Genomic DNA, 20,411 nt, shown 5'->3' on the forward strand with positions numbered 1-20,411 from the left:
GATACTTAACCTATTTAAAGTATGTACAAACAAATGTTGATATGTTTGATACAGTAGAAGGCATAATTTTGCTCTTAATTTTGCTCACTTTAGTAATAGGGAAGATGTCTTGGTGTAATAGGGAAGATATCTTGGTGTTGTCAGTTTCTTGGTGTTGTATGTTCTGGAAATTTTGTGATGAAATATTAATGGAAAGAGAAACAAATGCTGAAGGGGAAAATAGATTTTGGTCTTGGAGCTTCTCAAGCTCTTCATTCTATTTATGGTGGCTGACAGAGTGTGGTACCTGTCTGGATTGACAGTGTTTAGGTTAGGAAGGTTAGGCACAGGCTGCTTGTTTTGTAACACTCTTCCCATAAAAGAGGAATGGTTAGAGATGGTAAACTGCAATTGTGGCCAGACTGTGTGTGTACTAAATAAAGGTACTGCACTTTACTGAAGCTGTAAGGCCTTATTTTGAATTAACAAATGTCAGTTTACAGAAGAGCTAGGAAAGGGAATAACATCTTAAAATAACCTTTTTTAAGAGCACCTGATGTTCTTAACCTGATGCCAGGTTCTTTGAGCTGCAGTGAATGAGAGTAATAACAAAATAATGCAAGATTTGGAATAAGGCAATAATATTGATGGCAGAGGTATTTAATGTGATCTTGTAAAAGGTATTTTCTGTTAAATGATGTTTATGGAAAACTTGACTTGGACTGGCTTGATACTACATGCTTTCATCTTTTAAAATGTGTAGCTACTTTTCAACCTTGATTTGAGGGTACACTTGCTGCATACAGTGTAAGGGAAAAGGGATACATTCTGTTACTCTAGCAGGCATAACAAAGATAAGCAGTTTACACATAACAGGGGTTTTGTTCCAGAAACAATCTTGAGGTCAGGAATGTGTGTCTTGGTAGACTAGTTTTCTGTGACATAAATCCAAGCATCAGCTTTCAAGAATTAAAGTGGTTTAATAGCTATCTACTCTCACATTATCCTGTGGCAGGTGTAACTAATGTTTACATTTTAAGTGACCCTATTAGCTCTTATACCTTGATGAGCCTTAATTTTAGAAAAGAACTGTGGTTTTTGCTTAATCTTAGTTGACAAGGACAAGTAATCAAATAATCCTGTATTTTTTCTCCCCTTAGGTGAATATTGTGTATCTAAGTAGGAGACTTGCTGTACAAGTGTTTCACAATTTGAAGCTTTTTAAAAGTGTTTGACATAAACTGTGTCCTAATGATTTTTTCCACATACTTCTTTTATTTAAGAGAACAATATGTAATGTTTTTGTTCTGACTGCACCAGAAATTTTATAAAAAGACAGCTAACTGCAAACTATAATAGTTTTATCATCTGAAACACACATAAAATTATTATTTAAATAATATGGTCATAAACCTGAAGTTCTACCAAACAGCACAAAGCAAAACTTGCAGTTAACTCGGTAGTCCCCGATCATTCAAATATCAAATTTTTTAGATGTGGCAGAACAGACTCCTTTATTCTGCAACCTATTACTTCTTGATGACTTTCCATAACCTTTACCTTTTTTAATTCCCTTAAAAATAAGTTGTTCTAAAAATTGACTAAACTTGTGTTTTGTTGGATATTAGAACTATTTCTGAATGGATGATTTCTCTGTTTACAGTTTACTGAAAGCTAGTGTTTCATAGCAGTTCAAACTTTTAAGTTTACCTTTTATTTAATTTATAAAATAAATAAAAAAGGAGAGAGTTTGACTTTTTCTCAGGAATGCTTCTGTGAAGCACAATTCCTTCTGTAAATATCAATAGATGGATTTGGCAAACCAATAAATTTAAGCACTTATACAAAAGAGGGGTGTGATCAAATTTGTTATGAGAATGTATTTGTGACCCATTGATGGAGTCAGAAAATTTTCATTTCAGAAGTTTCTTATGAAATATTTTACAAGAACAGTGTTAGAATGTGTAAGCCTCATGACTTTACCGGGGGGATGGGAACTGGTGATCTTTAAGATCCATTGCAACCCAAAACATTCTGTGGTTTTATGTTGTGTTTAGTGGACAAAGGGCTAGTCTTGAATGTTAATGGGACTTCCACTTGAATTGCTTATTTCTAGGTTTTCTCTTCTCCAACAGAAACAACTCTTTGAAATTACCTTGTATGTGTATCCTTTTTCCTGAGCTCTGCTGCAGAGATATGCTGGCCCAAGGACCCTCAGCTTAGATAAAGTGTGGAGCCCAGCTCTGGTCTGGCTTGGCTGTGCAGTGCAAGGATAGCTTGTCCTCCCTCCCACCCCTACCAAGGGCTGGCTCCTTTCCCTGGCAACGGAGATGGGTGCTGGCAGTGTGCTACAGGTGGAGATCTGTGCCAGAATCCCTGTGTGGCACTGCCACCCAGCACTAAGCTTTTCCTACTACTGTTTCTACCTGCATGTCTAATATAGTTGCTGATAATGCCTTCCTGAATATTGTTGATTGTGTCTAATAGAAGTACTCAGTTTCTCTATGATTGCCCCTATGAACTAATTTGATTTTAAGTCAGAAAAAAATCACTTCTGTATATAATGAGAAATCTGGCATTTACTGTTTCTGTCGGTATAATATGCCAATCGTTGTCACATAGTGAGAAAACAATCTTCCTGGACGCTTTATGGTGCTGTACTAACCATGGTTTGGGATTGTGTTTCTCAGTTTTAGCAGTTCAAGTGTAAAGGGCATATTCTTAGATAGGCCTAATTGCTAGGAGCAGCAGGAGATTTCAGAGTACAGCCCAGGTTGTGTACTGGATTCTAAAATACACTGTACTTGGGAGAACTTTTGTGTTTCAGTCATGGCATGCAGCTATCCTATGAAAGAATTTTCTTTACTTCTTTCTACAGGTTCGGTTAGCAAATTTTACCTCAAATGTTTAATTCTGAGAGCAAGAGATAGCTTTAGTTAAGTAGTTCCTTTAACAAGAAGAATTCTTGGTAAGTAAAGGACTTCTTAGTAGTCAGTTGATGTGTGGAAAACCAAGATTATGTTAAATTTTATATTCAATTTTGATACATTAATTCTGTAGAAAATTATTTGACTCTTCCTTGGGAATGTGCATGAGAAGTTTATAAAATAAGTGAAAAATGCTGTTTGTTCTGAAACATTTAGTTTCTTACATCAGGAATTTCACTATCAATACTAATTTGTGCATTTAGTTGTATCCTTCAGAAATAGAGCATTATTTTTAATTAGAAAATTAGCATAGCAGAAGTATTTTTTGTGAATTACTGACTTGAGTGATTTTTCATTATAAATAAACAAGGGGATGTGTGTGTGTAGAGGCATTGTTCTTGTTCCTTAAGTTTTACCAAAACAAAGAATATTTGGAGAAGTCCTATGGGCTCTGAAATTTTTAAGAGCAAGAAAAGACACATTTGTTCTCACTCTTACTTCTTCCATCCACCTACTTTTTCCCATTTTTGTGCTTCTACCTTCAGAACAGTATTGTGACAGAAAAGGTCACAAGAAGTTGTGCTTGTACTTGTAGATTGCATTGAACTTATTTTTGTGCATACAAGTACTCTCTGTGATGTAAGGGAAATTAATACCAAGGAATGAGTATCTGTGTTCCAGATCTTTCCTACTAGGGTAATGCATTTGGAGAAGTGAGTTAAGACATCAAACAGCTGGATTTCTTCCATGTTTTTTAATCTTAAGAAATGGATTATAGGATCTCTCTTGCATATATTCTGTTTTTTTCATACTGGAATACTCCGTGCTAGAACGAGATAGATTATGACATTATTTGATTAAAAAAGACTTCTGTATAAAATCAATTAGCCATCTTCATATTATTATTTGAAGATTTTCAGAAAAAAACCAGTAATTTTTGTCACAAAGTTTTACTCTTCAGCAGACTCGAGAGCTTATTGGGAAGATGGGGTCACACTGGTACATTGTTGAAAGGATGAGGGGGATAATATAACATGCTATATTGGAAGTGATAGTTGGATTTAGGATGTTAGGATTTTTTTTTTCAGGTAATATTGCTGTAGGTTGGTATAGGTTGCCTAAATAGGCTGTAGAATATATATCCTTAAAATTATAGAAGGATGGGTGTCATCCTAATTAAACTGATCAAAACCGTGGCTTCAGCTTTGAAGTTGGCTGTACTTTGAGCAAGGTTGGACCAGGTAGCTCACCTCCAGATGGTCCTTACATGCATCATTAATATATGATTGCTATTAGTTCAAATTTCTAAGTAACAGGGTTTGAGAATCCACATAGATACAAACTTGATTTCCTTTGCTTTTCCTTGTTAAGATGGAGAACAATGTCCTTTCTATGAAGCTTTAAAGAAAAAGAAGAAGGTTCTGTGTGAAAAGAGAAGGCTTAGTGACATCAAGGCATTTTTGTTAATCTCACTCAGACATCAGAAATCTTGTACTACCATTTTCATAGGAGCTGTGGGGAGAAATCAGGAAATGTAGAGCATTTTCTTTTCTGTAAATGTTAGAACTTTGCCTAAACTGGCTTTTGGAGTGAGACCAACCATGTGATTGGAGAGCAACCATGTGATGGAAACACGTTTCAAGATCCTAACACTTAAGTTTGTTTCATGTTGATAAAGGCCTTAAGTAGTAAATACTCTCAGTGGATTTGAGCAGCTAAGCTTGGATAAAGTCATGTTGGATTAAAATGAGCAATCATCTCTTGAGCTTTATATTACTAAATTTAGTATTGGGCAGTCTACTAATTCTATTGATTATTGGTTTATAGTAATTCTGTAAGAAGCTTTGTTTGAAAGTGGTACTGTGCTACGGACATTTACGTGAATAAAGCTTTGAAGGTCACATAAAGTATCTTTTGAACTTCTAAACACAACATTCAAGTAAATTTTGTGTCCCTTGTAAAAATAACACACAATGCTTGAATCACAGCCTTTTTAGAGTTAAATTTCTTTCCATTGCTTTCACTGATGATGTATTAATTTTATATTAATTGCCTTTCTTGAAGGTCTGCTTTGTACAAAAATTTTCTGAAAAGTATCATAACTTGTTTCACCCAATTCACTGGGAATGAAGGAGAAAAAAAAATGTCCATGGTCATGTTTCATTTTGCTTTTCCTTGTAAGTTATTTTAAGAAGTAAATCTTTATCTGTCTATCTGCAAACATTATTAATCTGATCTGAATAATGAAACTTAAGGAAATGCAGACCTACGCAGTGCAGTTACCATATTTTTAGAAGGCTTCACAATGCTTTGCTTTGTTGAGTTAGAATCAAAGTTAAGCTTATCCAATTTTTTGTTACGTAATTTTGGCTCACTTTTGGCGTTGAGTGTGTCTGTAACATGGTTTTGGGTAATTGTGACAGTATACTCATCAGCAGTAGTTTCAGATTTTCTAGACAGTAGTTGAAATGTCTTTATGACTAAGATATCAGAATGAAGGCCCCTTTTCCTAAGGAACAGTCAGTGCACTCATAAGCTTCTGTTTGCTGTAGGTGAATTTTTTTGGTTAGTCTATTGTACTGCCACCCTCACTACTTGCTCTGAAAAACATTTCAGAGACATTTTGTCAACATTGGGTTTTTCTTAAACTTATTCTGATGGAATTGCATTGGATTGTGATTTATTTTACTTTATAAATGCTGAAAATCATTTACTTATTGACATTTCATATTAGCCCTAAAATACCATTGCAGATGTCTGAACACTTTGCATACACAGAAGTGTTCTGGGGAAGGTATTCTTGGCTTACATTTGCCTGCAAGACAGTGTCTACGTGAGGAAATAGTCTCACAGTAGTGGCTTCTGGGCAGTGTGGGCTGAAGGGCAGGATAGTAACCCATGGCTAGACTAGTTCCTGTCTCTGTGAGACCCTCATTTGTTTGGGTAGCAAGAAGGTGCTTCCTTTAAATCTTCATTTTGGAGTGGAACAGCAATATCAAATGTTGTAGATTGTGGACTGACCATCTGGGCTACTAACTTGGTAGGGTGTGCTTGAGGCATCTATGAGGCACCTGGACACGATTCTGTGGTTCTGTGATAGTAAAAGCCATTTGATGTAGACAGTTTGTTTAAAAAGTCTTCGTTGCTTATTTCAGATCAGTTTTCTGTAGCTTTTACCTGTGTCTTTGCAGCATATCTGCTCTCCCTTTTCTACTGGGACAAAAAAAAATGTTCTGTCACAGTACAATTAGGTAAAAGTAAAGACTCATCATTTCCTCCTCCATGCAGCAAACATGATCTTTGACTATGGAAACGGTCACACTATTACAAATGCCAGTTTTTGCACTAGAAAGGTATATTATTAAAATGGAGATACTTGGAAAATTTGTGAGGATTTTTGTCTCTTATTTGTGCGAACAGCAAGGGACCACAATGTGAAAGTCCTTATTTCTCAGGGAGTAAAATCCTGAACAGTTTCAGATTCCTTCAAGGTTGTTTTTTTGGTTGTGTTTTGTTTTTTTTTTTTACTGCAGTATCAAAACACTTGCTTAAAACAGTCTTATTAACTTATTAACTCTATTACTATAAGTGTGATAGTTTCTCTTAGGAAGAAACAGTTCCTGCAAAAAAATCCAGCACTTTGGCAACAAATATAACTGTTCAAGTGTATATATAAACTAGAGTTTGATGCCTGCTAATTGAATATATAAAATAAAACAGAAATCCTAACAGGCATAGTAACAGCACTTGCAGTGAGTGGTGTCTCACTCAGTTGCAGCTTTGAGTGGAATGTGGTGAGTAATGGAGTTATTTTTGAACCTCCTACTTTTGCGTTCCCTATGCATAAGATTAATGTATTATGATAGCCATCAGCAACATGACCATTGTTAATGATGCCCCCTGATCACATTATATACCAAGTACAGTGATTTATAGGTATCATATTGGCATTAATTTCTCTGGGAATTGCATTGTGCATAGCAGTTATGGAGGGCAGAGGTCAGGCTGACGGGCAAGAACTGGGTATTGTTGGAAGAAACTCACAAAAGACAAGTCTCTCTCTATAAATAGGACTGATGAGTGCTTCAAGAAATTAATCTCTTTTCCACTCTTACATGGAAACAAATAGCTTTTAATATGTTTATTTTCAGATATGGTCATAGTGCCAGTCAGTCAACTTTAATTAAACTAGTGTTGGAAGTGTGTCAAGAATTGGATCCTGTTACGTGAAAAGAAATCTTTGACCAAATTAATTAAATGTTGAACACTTGTGTTAATAATGATTTTTGCATGTATTTTTAGTCAGTAGCACTGTTAGAATACACAAAACTTCTATAAAGCCATATCTTTTTGCACTTAGGGATTCTTGTTTTGGGAAATAAGCTTGACATCTTACCACTTTTTGTTTCTTTAAAGCTCTATAATCACCAGGAATCTTCAACATCTTCGTGTGCTAGGCACACCCTTATATTTGTGCGTGTATGTGTAGTCACAATTTCTAGGGCTTGCCTGCATAACGTAAATTTGCTGAATTTGCATCTGTGTAAGAGCTGGAAGACCACTTCCTTTTCCTTTGGTTAATGTCAGTCTTCTATAATAACTCTTCAACACCATGAAACAGAGTATTTAGTGTTATAGTTAATTTGCCTCTTCCTGCGATTGTTTGTTTAAATAGCAATGAAAAGCCTATTGTATATGCTATCTCCATTACAGGAGACATGGTAGTAATATGTTCATAACAGTCACTTGATTGATATCTTTTGCCAAGATGTTGATGTTAGTATTGTCTTGATGTCAAAGGTCAAAGGAAAAGCAAGATGTTGAAAGTAGATGTCTTAAAGAGCAGTATGCATTAATTTGAGGATGTGCTTCTAAATTTATTAAAATGTTCTAGAATAGGAAAAAAGCCCACCCCAGCATCTCTGTAAGTTATTTGAAGTGTTGACATGTATTTCAGAATAGAAGTTCCTTTTATGTTCCTAGTACTAAGTTAATGGTATAATTGAACATCAGTTTCACCTTAAGGTGTTATGTGCTACTTGAGAAAATAGTGGCAGCTCTTTCAATGACAGAGAACTACTTGCAGATTCTAAAGGAAGGGTAATTTCTTGATAAAGTTAATAAGCTGAACCAGGAGATTATTTTGTCATTCTTAAAACTGTCCTGATATGAATCCCTACAAAAAAAAAAAAAAAAAAAAGGACTAAAATGTAATTTCTCTGCCTTGGCCTTGTGTTTATAAAGTAGCTTCTTTCAGTGTTACAGGTCAAGCTTGTACTTCTGTATTATTTGTTTCACAACTGAATTTTTAAACTAAATAAGAATTGACCTAATTTATCAGAGAAATGAGTCTAGCACTAGTTCCTTGACACCCTGGAAGGACAGAAAGGAAATGGTTATGTTAGTTCACTAAAGGTAGTTTTGTCAAGTGCTTTTGGATTGCTGTTGCTTTAACCCGTTGTCTTTAGATACTAAATTTGGGCAGTAGATAATGTTTTTGTTTACGTGTGTCCTTTTAAACTTCCTTGAAAAGGCCACAGAGCTGTGTATATTGGAGTTCACGTCCCACTTGGCAAGCCAGGTCGTCGACGGCATAGACATCGTGGGCACAAGCACCACAGAAGAAAAAAAGACAAAGAAACTGATAGAGAGGATGGCAGAGAGTCTCCATCATACGGTAAGAAGTTTGTGTGTGTTTTTTATGTCTCCTGAAAACAAAGTTGTAGTAGTTACTCTGTGCTTAAATGCTGTTTGTTTTGTGCTATTTCTTTTATTCTTGCTGTAATTAATGCCTTTTTGTGTACAGTCAGACAAGGATTTTGTGGTTGTGTTTTATCTAAGTCAGAAGCTGTTGGACTGGGTCCAGCTGTCTGCATGAATGTTCAGCAGCCTGCACTGAATAGGTTAGACTAGAGCTTTGTAATGCTCTCCTGTAGCATGAAAATTTGTGTTATTTAAATTAGACACCTTTTTTCAGATTGTGTAGTCGTGTATGCTTGTTCCTCTGATTTTTGAAACTAAGCATGTAGCTGTGAAAAGCAGCATTTGCCATGGTAATTTGATGAATGATCTTATTTTATTTAAATATTTACTTCAGCCTTCTTGCTGTCTGTTAGTAAAGGAATCGCACTGCCTCATAAGTTTTTGGTTTTGATCAGAAACTGTGCCCCCCCCCCGACCCCCTCCCCCCCCAGCTATTATCCTGAAGGGAGGACAATTTTGTCATATCATTCTCTGAAATGAAATTATTTGGCAGTATACTTAAGTTTTTCTTCAAGACCCTAAGTCCACTTTAATTCCTAAATTGCCATGAATGAGCAGATTATGGTGCAGTGTTTGAATTTAAGTGTGGACACCATACTGTTACCTTTCAATGACTAGCAGTGGGGCCAGTACCTGAAACAAAGAAGTTTTCAAACGGAAATGCTCTGACAAATCTTGGTTTCAACCATCTTCAAGGCCTCCCCTCCGAAATTATTTTGATGGCCATCATGTTTGTAGAATCTTGCTGTACAGCTTTTGAAGAAACAAGTGATATTAAATTGACAGAAATTCACTTCTCTGTTCCAGTTGGTTCTGTATACTATATGCACAGAGATTGGTAGGATTTTGGTGTGTGTTGGTTTTGGGATGGAAACAATCTGCTATAGACCTTAACTAATAATGAATGTTATTTGCATTCAAGAGCACATTTCAGAATGATGCTACTAGATGGTGGTATATAACAGAACAGAAATGCTAAAATAAAACTTAATTTAGAATGAACTTTTTTAGTAATGCAGATCTTATGTTTAAATCTAAAAGGCCATCTTCCTTCTACAGTAGAAGCCTACAGTTGTATATTCATATCTAACAACTGTCAGAGTGATGTTTCAGTGAACAAAGTTAAGATCTTTAAAACTTGAGAAAATTTAAAAAAAAATTAAAATTCAGGTGTACCTGGATTTTCTATCTCTGACCTTCCCTGAGATAATATTGCAATTAGTACATTTATTGTACCTTTGTAATATGAGAATTCACTTGAATCTTTGTATAAATATTAAAAGCATCTCTAAAATTATGTGGTTTAATTGGTGGTTTTTTTAAAAGTTTGACTCATATTAATTGAAATCCAGTACTTACTTGATCAATAAGGATATTTTAGTTTTAGCAAGTTACTGAGCCCTTTCCACTAGGCACTATACTATGAGAAGTTAAAATAGTTTCTGAACACTTCAGCTACATAGTTTTCTACTTTCCTATGCTAATTTATACATACTGCTCCAACCATGCAATGAAAAATTTAATCCTACATAAATAGCAGCAGACCATAGAAAAATCTGCTGCTCTAACAGTCAGTGCCTAACTACTCACTGATGACTGTCTTGAACTGTGGCTTGGGCAGCTGATCTGTTTCCATCAGCCTGTTTTGTTTTAACTTTATCTTCTTTAGTGTCTTGTGTCATGATGGTATTAATTATTTTGTTCTCAAAATGAAAATAAGGTTTGGTATATTCTATTTTTTTTTAAACCAAATATAATCTTGATGTTAACTTTCATATTAGCAATCTATAGAAGAGCCAAGAACAGTTGGTTAATTTTCATAAACATGGATTTCCAGATGTTTTGTTTTCAGAAACAGTGCAAAGTTTTCAGAGAGCCTTCTTTTAAAGACATGTATATGTTTCATTTGTTCCTCTTCCCTCTTAAAGAGGATGTTGTACTGCATATTTCTAGCTGAGGGCAGGAGATTTTATTGTTAGGTAATGTTTCTTATTTCCTAAAAGTATGAATTCTTCTAATTATTTAGTTTCTCCTTTTCTTCAAGACACACCATCCCAACGAGTGCAGTTTATCTTGGGTACTGAAGATGATGATGAACACATTCCTCATGATCTCTTCACTGAGATGGATGAACTTTGCTTCAGGGATGGAGAAGAATATGAATGGAGAGAAACTGCTAGGTATGTTTGGAGTAGGTGGTTTCAAGGTATATCTTATAGTAATTTTATTTCGAAGAATTGCAAACCAGGTTTGACTTATGAGTCCTCACTATCCGTAGGAGTTGTTTACTCAGTTCTTGCACAGCAACCCAAAACTGTAGTTCTTCTTGTCAAACTCTGAAAAAATCAACATTGTTTTCAAGAGACCCTCAGTCTTTCTGGTGCTGTGTTCTCTTCCCTAGAACTGATCATACTGAACATTTTCAAAGGTAGCAGTATACCAAGTTATAAATATGGGTGTTCATCCATGGAGTGTGGTATTTTCAATCTCAGAAACCTCTTTGGTATGTTATTGCCAATATATTAGTATCATTTTTTTCTCAGACATAAGGAAAATTGGGTATTATGTTTTTTCTGGGGTAGTATTTGATTAGTTTTTGGCAAATCGTGTGCCTGACCATTACAGGATGCCATGATTGGTTTTGACCCATACTAGTGTACTAGCTTCCTTCTACTTGTGCATTGTGATGAATTCTTCTGCATTCAGTACTTCCAGCCACCTTGTTCCATGTTAAATTTTGTAGAAATTCAATTTGCATAATGCCTGTGAGTGGGAATCCAGTTTACAATTTCACATGTTAATATTGCCTAGTTCTTAAAAAAGTCTGACTTAGCAGCCTTAGGAGACTTGAGCATGCTGTATGGTATGTTTCAGACAGCTTTCTAATCCTAAAATACTAATGAAATCAATATGCAAGTCAGGTAATAAGGCAGAGAGCCATATTCTTCACAAGAACATGTGAATAGATAGATCAAGCCAAAAGAAACAAAATGGGCAAAAACTAAACCAGTTGAGTGTGGTTATTTAATAATTGGGCTGTCTGAGAAAATGAAAGCTGGTATGATTTAATGGGATTTTCTGTTTTATGTCATGCCTAAGCCACATGGAAGAGTGGGATTGTTTGCCAAATTTTCTTTCCAGGAGAAATATAAACGTGTACATGTGAATGCATTTCAGGTGGCTGAAGTTTGAAGAGGATGTTGAAGATGGCGGTGATCGATGGAGCAAGCCTTATGTAGCAACTCTGTCTCTGCACAGTCTCTTTGAACTGCGGAGCTTTATTCTTAATGGGACGGTCATGTTGGACATGAGAGCAAACACACTTGATGAGATAGCAGGTTGCAGCAAAAATTTTTAAAAATACTTTTTTCCTAAAATTTGATCTATAACTTGAGGTGGTCTTGGTGATGTCTATGTTCTTGAAAATACTGTGTTGAAGAAACAGGTATGTGCATGCTTGCAGCACTTTTCTTGAGCTGGTTGAGAGTAGCTGCTTCTACAAACATCACTCACAAAACATGACGCTGGATGAGTAGGAGCTCCATAGTATGTACTTTAGGATGAGGCCCAGAACTTGCCTTTATGTTCTAATCCCTTAATGTGTTCTTTGTTTCTACAGATGAATTGTAAATATCTGCCAGAACATTTTAGGAGTTATTTGTACACCTTAGTACCATAATTATTAATCATATTTTGGCTGATGCTAACTTGATGCCATTAGTGCAGTTGGTTGTTGCACATCTGGTATTTTTTCACCTTTATAAGAGGTGAGCAGAAATAAATGCTGTACATGTTGTTTGACCTACTGTGTTGAGCATCCTCACTAATCACATGGTCATTTTGGATACAACACAGACAACTTTGAAGACTTTCATAGATATATAAAAATACATAGATACATGTACATATATATACATATATATATGTATATATACACACATTATGTATGTCTGCTTGCTCCTAAATGAATTTAGAATTAGTTCTACATAATTTTCCTGGTATCTCTTGTTACGGGTACCACGCAGTGGAATGCCTTCTCAGGAATCATATTAGACTTAGGGTTGACCAACATATGTGTGAAGGACAAGGTGTTTTGGCCTTAAAAACTTTGGCAGTACTTGAAATGTTTTCTTGTTTTGAAATCCTGAAATTCGCTCAGGAAATTGGTATTCCCTTCCGATTTTTCTGACTTACTGAGCAAGAGTGTTGAATACATCTTTGTAAATGTAATGTTTTGATTTATAATTTTTATTTTAGTAATTGAATTTATCGATAATCTTAATAAATAAGGAAAAGTAGTTGCTTAATTTCATGTAACCAGCACTCTGCGTAGCGGGCACTTGAGTTCCAACTAGGATACCTTAAGAGATTGTGTGAATTTGTTTCAAGTTAATTTTAGGTGCCATTGTGAAGCATGTGGCTAGCAGTGCTTGGTATACAAGTGTGCTGCCTTTTTTCCAGGAGTCAGCAATACCCAATAGGTAATATTGTTTGTTACTCATAACAGGAGAGGGAGGGTGTCAGGTTTCCTTTTGAGAACCTGTAATAAGTGGCTGTGTGTTACCAGTGATCCCAGAAAGAAACTGCACTGTACTGACAGACACTTCACTGCATTTTGTTCTGTTAGTCAGGGCAGATTCCTACCCTGAGCCCTAACATTTTTCATTCTGAGAAGTTCTGTGCAATTTCAGTTTAACAATGCAGTTAAGTATTGATACATTAGTTAAAACTGGGAAAATATATTTAGAAATTTGTCACATAGGTTTGTGTTGCTTTGTGCAGGTTGAGATCTTTTATGAATTTGTTTTATATTTTTTATTATTTAAAAAAAATGGACCTCTAAGAAACACAGTAGATATTTTCCCTGATATGTAGGCTTTATTTCCTGGTGTGAGCATACTGGTGAGATGCCCTTTTGAAACTTTATGTTGTTTGACAGATGATTAGTTAGTTTTAGATTATATACCTAGGTTTTGTTTCATACTTCCTCTTCTAAAGCATGTGAATCACACGAAGTTTGGTAAAGAGTCTCAGTAGAGCACCTGAAGATGACAGGACTTGTATAATTAATCTCATTCTATAGCAACTTTCACTTTTATGTAGTTGAATATGCTTTTAAAAGTAGGGAACACCAGGTTAAGACTGTCATAAGTCTGTTTTCCTTTGTGTTTGTCTTTGTGTACTCACTGCTAGTGTAGGTTTGTTGAATACAATAAATACTTCTTTTGAAAGTGATTTTCCATTGAAAGTTGAAGTAAGTGGCTACAAATTATAAGATACTGAGTACCTTAGTACCTTACATTTCTTGAAATGATGCTACTAATAAATACTCTCTCTTGGATCTGCCTGTTGTGCTTTTCTTATTCTCACATTTGCTTATTTAGTGTCATCTGAAAATTTCCTGTGGATTCTTGAAGGTGGTTTTGTTAAAGAGAAGACTTTTCTTTTAAACAGATTTTGATTTTCTTTTATTATTTGATGCAACTACAGTGCTTGATTGAGGTGAAAGAGAAATTTAATAGCTACCTATATAATTTTCTTCTTTTGTTATTATGTAGATATGGTTTTGGACAGCATGATTGCCTCTGGCCAGCTGGATGAATCCATGAGAGAGAAAGTGAGAGAGGCTCTTCTAAAGAGGCATCATCATCAGAATGAGAAGAAATTCAGCAGTCGGATTCCTCTAGTTCGGTCTTTCGCAGATATAGGCAAGAAACATTCTGACCCTCACTTGCTTGAACGAAATGGTGAGATAAGTTGTAGCCTCCAGTTGATACTAACCCGGTAAATGATGCTCTCACTGGGAGATGAAGGGAAGGTCAGCTGGTAATAACAGATAAGTGTCTCCTTCTTGATGAGCAAAGAACTAACAATAAGAGTGTGTTTGATGTGTAGCTGTGGATGATATTTCTTAATTTAGTCAAATATTCTACTCCTGCCTGTATACCATAGCATGCATTATTGTTTTGGAGCATAGTATTAGACATTCATCGATCCTAATGATTTTTTGGTATATGCTGAAGTAAAATGTGCAATGTTTGAGGAATTTCAGCATTGTGGCATAACTTATACATGTGTCAGATGGATTCTACTTGCTTTTACAGTCTTTGCGCAAAAGATTTAGTGATCATGAGTTCAGTGATGTGGACAATTACTGTGTTTTAACCCAGTGTTATGTTCATTTGACAGGAAGTTTGCTATGCCAATGGTGAAAGTAGTACTGTTAGCTAGAACACTGTTTATTTTTATCTTATTTTGTAGAGAAGGGTCTAATGGGAACAAAAATCCCAAACCCAAGAAAGATATTAGCAATGTTCTTAGATGTCTTTTTTGAACCAGTTCCTGAAAATTTATTCTAGACATCCAGTCCCAAATTCTAAATAGCAATATGTACTACAGAGCAGCTTACTTGTATTCTTGTGTTTTTATGGGGCCTCTATTTTCATCTGTTTTTTGCTTCCTTTTGCCTTGCATTAAGTAAGACACAGATTTTTTTACTCTGAAAAAAATAAAATTTTTTACGCTGGTGAAAACTTAATTCTGATTTCACGAATCGGTCCTTGAAGTGAACTTCCTTTTCTGTCTTGAAAGACACCTCATTACTTAGAGCATGTTTCACTTACTTAAGTGCTTGTTAGGAGCTACATATGCTGGAATATTCTCCAGTGAATGACTGAGCTTGCTGACAGATTTGTTTGTTAGCCAGTGCATATATGATATATGGTTAAATATTTCTCCAATAGCTTCAGATTTATTTTTTCAAGAACAAAAATGCAGCTAATTTATCTAAGAGTATAATGTCTCCTGTAACTCCTGACTTAGATGCTTTGTTCAGCAAACATGAAAATTTCACACACACAGACTTGGTTTTGCCCATCCTTGAACACCTGTATCCCCAGGTATAATTATGCAAATTTGAGTTCTCTTTCTTGCTAGTTACCGTTCATGTATCACTTCCATTTTTTTAGAGCATTTTGTTCTTAACATTCTTTGTACAAGATTATGGAATGTATGCTGAAACAAGCAACCAGTATAGTATGATGAACTCCTTGTCAGCATGTACTGATTTTCTTTTTATTATGCATTGATAACTTTTCTTTTTATTATTATAGCATCTAATAAGCTGGTAAGCCAAACATGCCTATGTGCAATATTAGTTCTTAGGCACCTTAGGAGGTTGTGTGTTTTAGGACACATTTGTGATTTATCTCAGGTATACTTACAGAATTTAGTTATTACTGTAGTGATTATTATAGGCAACCAAATCTACTCTATTGGTCCTATTTTCTTTACAGCTCTGCATTTTTGATGTTTTAATAATTGAGTTTTTAGGCTTTTGTTCTTAAATCAGGTTTGTATCTGTAGGATCCACTCTTTCATTTTTGGAATGGGGGAGCGAAGGAAGGGAGTGTACGAGACCTTTACCTAGGCATGCTTTCTGCACCTCCTTCTTGTTAATTATTCTGGGGTTGTTCTACTTACTGGTCTCTATATTGCTTGGTATAAATGCGAGAGTAAATGTATCTAGTTTGCTGTTTCCTTGTTTGATGGCATGGTACATGAAACCAGCATGTTTTGGATTTCAGGGATTGTAGGAGAAGTCATCAGTAATGTTTTCAAGGAGACTGGTCATCCCAAGAAAAGTGTTTGTGGCAAATGGGAGAAATGGTATCACTAAACGTTCTAATGGAAGTACTAATATGAGCATAAACAGTCTCTCTTCCTGCTTAAGGAAGAACTGAAAAATCCATTACAAACTCCAGTCTGAAGGAACCATCACAAGACTGTGTTCTCTCCATAAGAAATTAGTGAGACATGGAAACTAGAGCAACAAAAGTAACAAGGGATTTTGGAGAAATGTTTGGTTTTAGCCATATGGGGCTATTGGTAAGTCACAGCAAGAGGATATGGAGAAGGGGCTGTGTATCTCATTTTTGTGCCCTCTTCAAAAATATATGTTAGACTACAACTGCCTGGGGAAATTCTCAGTAAAACAAGACTTTTATTGGAAGACAGTTGCATTTAACACATTTAGGTATGTTTGGTCATGATCGCTTTTTAAAAATTAATAATTCTTTGTACATAACAGAGTTAACAGAACTCTTGTAATATTTTGGATGCTAATGATTTTTTAATTTATTTTTGTATGGATTAACGGTAGCTGCTGTGCAAATTGGAATAAGGAATTCTGGAAAAATTGAAGAGTCAGTTTCAAGATATAAATTTTTTTTTGTTTAACAACTCTTACTCTGACTTAAGATATCTTTTCCTTCAGATCTTCAGCATTCTAATTAGTGCTCCTCAGTAATTTCTGACTTTCCTAATGTCTGGTATCAGATCTGCTCTTATCTCATACCTTACGTGCATGACTATGACACTTTGGCCCATAAAGCTTGCAATTTACAATGTAAAATGTTAATTCATATTTGTATCTGTGTGGATTTGTTTTGTTTTAATTTAATATACTCTATCCCTTTTGTAAGCCTCATGGTGTTCCATTTGTTTTATCTCAGGGGAAGGCCTTTCAGCCTCCCGCCACTCTTTGCGAACAGGTCTCTCTGCCTCAAATCTTTCCCTGAGAGGAGACAGCCGTTTGTCGGTTCTTCTCAGTAACCTTCTTCCTTCTTCAAGAGCTGGGACCCCGGCAGCCTCAAGGTGTACAACCCCTGTAACCACCCCTCAAAACACACCACCCTCCAGCCCTACCTGCCGCCCAACCACACGTGCCCAGCCAAGCCCACCTCAGGGCAAGGAATTGCTGGTGTCACCTGCCAGTGATGATATTCCTTCAGTAGTAATCCACCCACCTGAGGAGGACTTAGAAGTGCAGGAAAGCCAGGAAAAGAAGACAGAGGAAAATATTGGCAAAACACCAGGCAACTATTGAAATTTAAGCTGTCCATGTGTGATGCTCTCTGCATCTGGATCACTTGCACTGCAATGTTTTTTGCACAAAGAAATATGATAACTACTACCTCTGCCTGCATGTTTATTTCTTCTCAGTTGTGACTGTCTTCTTGTTTGGCATTTTTAACTTTTTAGCTTTTAACTAAAGCAAGCAAAAAATGAATTAACATTCATTTGTGTAATTAAAAAGGAATATGGTTTTAAAATCTAATATATAAACAAAATGTCAAAAATGGTGGCCTTTTCTTTTCACTCACCTACAGTCCATAGCAGGTTTTGCTTTGGTTTTGTCAGTGGTTGAGTCAATGTCTTAAACCAGTGTTGAATAGCCTGAGACCATGAATAGCCGAAACCATGGTAAAGTATTAGAGGTGAATATGAAAAGAATTAGGAAGGATACAATTATCAGTAGCATTCATAGTTTAGTTGTATTAGAAGCTTTCAAGCAGTTTTATTTTTGCCTTTGTGCTTTTTAAAACATGACTGTTAAAACCAGGAGTAGTTAACTGATGAAATGGTCAGGTTCAGTTCACCTGCAGCTGTTTCCGGATAGTTGTCCATCAGTGCACTGCTTTAGCATCAGACACTCCATTAGTGTTTTGTTGTGCTTAATATGCAAAATTGGAGACAGTAGTTAGAAACTTTCAATTGTAGGCCAGAACTCAGCAATTTATTATTTTGTTATCTGCAAAACTATTCCTTTATATTTAAAAAGTTATGTGTTGTATAGATGAACAAAACTGTTAGAACTTTCCATCCTTTCTTGAAATGTTTTTAGTAAAAGTTTTAGAACTGCTTTCTGCATACATACTGTTACACTTGCTTTACTTTTGCAAAATTACCACCTATTTAGAAACTTCACAATTCTACTTGGCAGATTATGTTTTTAAGGGGGAATCGTCTTTCTTTTTGGTCTTCAGGCTCTTCCTCCCCTTCCTAGAAATTTGTCTTGCCAAAATCTAGCTTATAGGTTTGACTGCGTTAGGCCTGTGTGTGTTGGGAGTGCAGGGGCTGATCTCCCTTGGTTCTTCCTTCAGCTGAGACTTTGCTTGGTTTCTTCCTCACTTTTTTAATAAATAAGAGCACACTGTTACATTTAACAGTGGAAATATGCTGACAGAGAGGAAAGAGGCTGTGGTTGTCTGCCTTTTCACATTGGCAGTCAAGTCACTGAAACGGAAAGAAACTATGTCATAGTTTCTTTTCTTCAATTGAAGTATAGAGGCCTCATCATTACTTAAATTCAGAAAAGCAAACACAAATCTCTTTTTCTGACTTCCTTATGAGAAATTAAGAGGCTTCATGTGATGATATTTCTGTCACAGGTCACCTTCCAAATATGCTTAGAAATCAGAAATAAAATAATAGCTGTAATGTTTTTCCTGTTCTCACTTCTCTGACAGGAATGACAGCATGCCAGACACAAGTTCCATAGAATCCAGGAGAAGGCAAATAAATAAAGCTCAAGTACATGATGCTATTACCATCATCACTAGTAAGGCTTTCTACTAGAATCTCCACGTTATACTCAAATCAGTTTTGTTCCTCATGCAGGTGTTTCTCGTAAAGAAAAAAGACCTGAAAGGGATGATTTCCCAGTTAATCCATGAGTCTTTCCAGAGAATGATAAACACAAACAACTAAGATATTTTTGTTTTCTGGGGTTTCCCCCACTTTTTTAGTTCAAGAAATCATCTGACCACAGAAAAACGTGGTTTTTCCTTAGATTTGCTTTTGAAGACATTCTCAGATTATGACTTCAGGGCTGCAAGTGGACCAATTTCTGTCTTAGGAGACAAGAGTCAAAGAAAACCCTGACAAGGAAGTCAACTTCCTGGTATTAATTAAGAAAAAAAAATCTTCCTGGTCTATTCCACTATAGGTTATGGTCTGTATCACGTCTCCAGTAATACAGAATATTGCAGTGTGAATACATTTTACACATCTGTATGATTGAGTTTGGTTTGCCTTCTCTGAGCATGAGGAGCTGTGTTAATTTTCTAATAGGTGGTTTTTTTTTTTCTATTTACATTCCTCTGTCATTTGCCTTATGTTATTCAGACTTTTATTTTTTAGTTTTCATAAATAGCTGGAAGGTTACTGAACTTAATGTGAGTTACTGTAAAAGGAGGGAAAAGAGACACACCTTTGGTCTACCACTTAATTTTAATTAGCCAGTCATCAGTTCATAGTAAGTCAACTAAACAAAGGCTTCTCTTAATAATGTTTTTTTAATTTTGTCATCAGTTGAAGAGCAGTGTTTGTTTTCCCATCTTTGAACTGTTGAATAATGAATTCCATGGGAAGGGCTGGGAAGTGAGCTGTGTCACAGCTAAAAATTAACACTGATCACTGAGGTTTTATAATGTCTGTGAACAACAGCAAAGAAGTCTATTTTAAGAGGTCTTTTGGTCCACTGATAAATGTACTTTAAAACTGAGCAAAATAACATTTACAACTTTCCTCTTACAGTATTTTTTCCTGAAAACAGTGATTCAGAGAAGTTTGCATATTTGCTCTCTAGTAGTAATTTGAACTTTTTTTTTTGCATTAGAGCTGCATTGGAATTTAGTTTTAAAAATTGATTTTCATTTCCTCAAGTACAAATATGGTTGAATTTATATTTAGAAGATCTGTATTATATAATTTTTGCCTTTCTAAATACTATTTTGGAGTAGTCATGCTTAGATGTTGAACTCATATGTTACTCATCTTTTCATATGGAACAGATGTGAGACAACTGTATGTAATCATGTTGCTTTCTTTTTTCTGTAGATAACATTGATTAGATTTTTGTGATCACAGTACTAAATGTTGTTGGCTAGAAAAAGCACA

At 35.5% G+C, this 20,411-nt stretch overlaps 1 protein-coding gene across 1 annotated transcript in view; it reads left to right on the plus strand.

Moving 5' to 3' along the window:
- SLC4A7 (solute carrier family 4 member 7) overlaps positions 1-20,411 on the plus strand; it is a 93,747-nt gene that overhangs the window by 38,294 nt on the left and 35,042 nt on the right. The window contains exons 3-7 of the mRNA XM_077787040.1: positions 8,440-8,583; positions 10,714-10,849; positions 11,847-12,007; positions 14,228-14,416; positions 17,183-17,545. Of these exons, the coding sequence (XP_077643166.1) occupies positions 8,440-8,583; positions 10,714-10,849; positions 11,847-12,007; positions 14,228-14,416; positions 17,183-17,545 (993 nt within the window). The remainder of the gene's footprint in view (positions 1-8,439; positions 8,584-10,713; positions 10,850-11,846; positions 12,008-14,227; positions 14,417-17,182; positions 17,546-20,411) is intronic.

This window comes from Lonchura striata, chromosome 1 (genome assembly GCF_046129695.1).
Source record: "Lonchura striata isolate bLonStr1 chromosome 1, bLonStr1.mat, whole genome shotgun sequence".
NCBI lineage: Eukaryota > Metazoa > Chordata > Aves > Passeriformes > Estrildidae > Lonchura > Lonchura striata.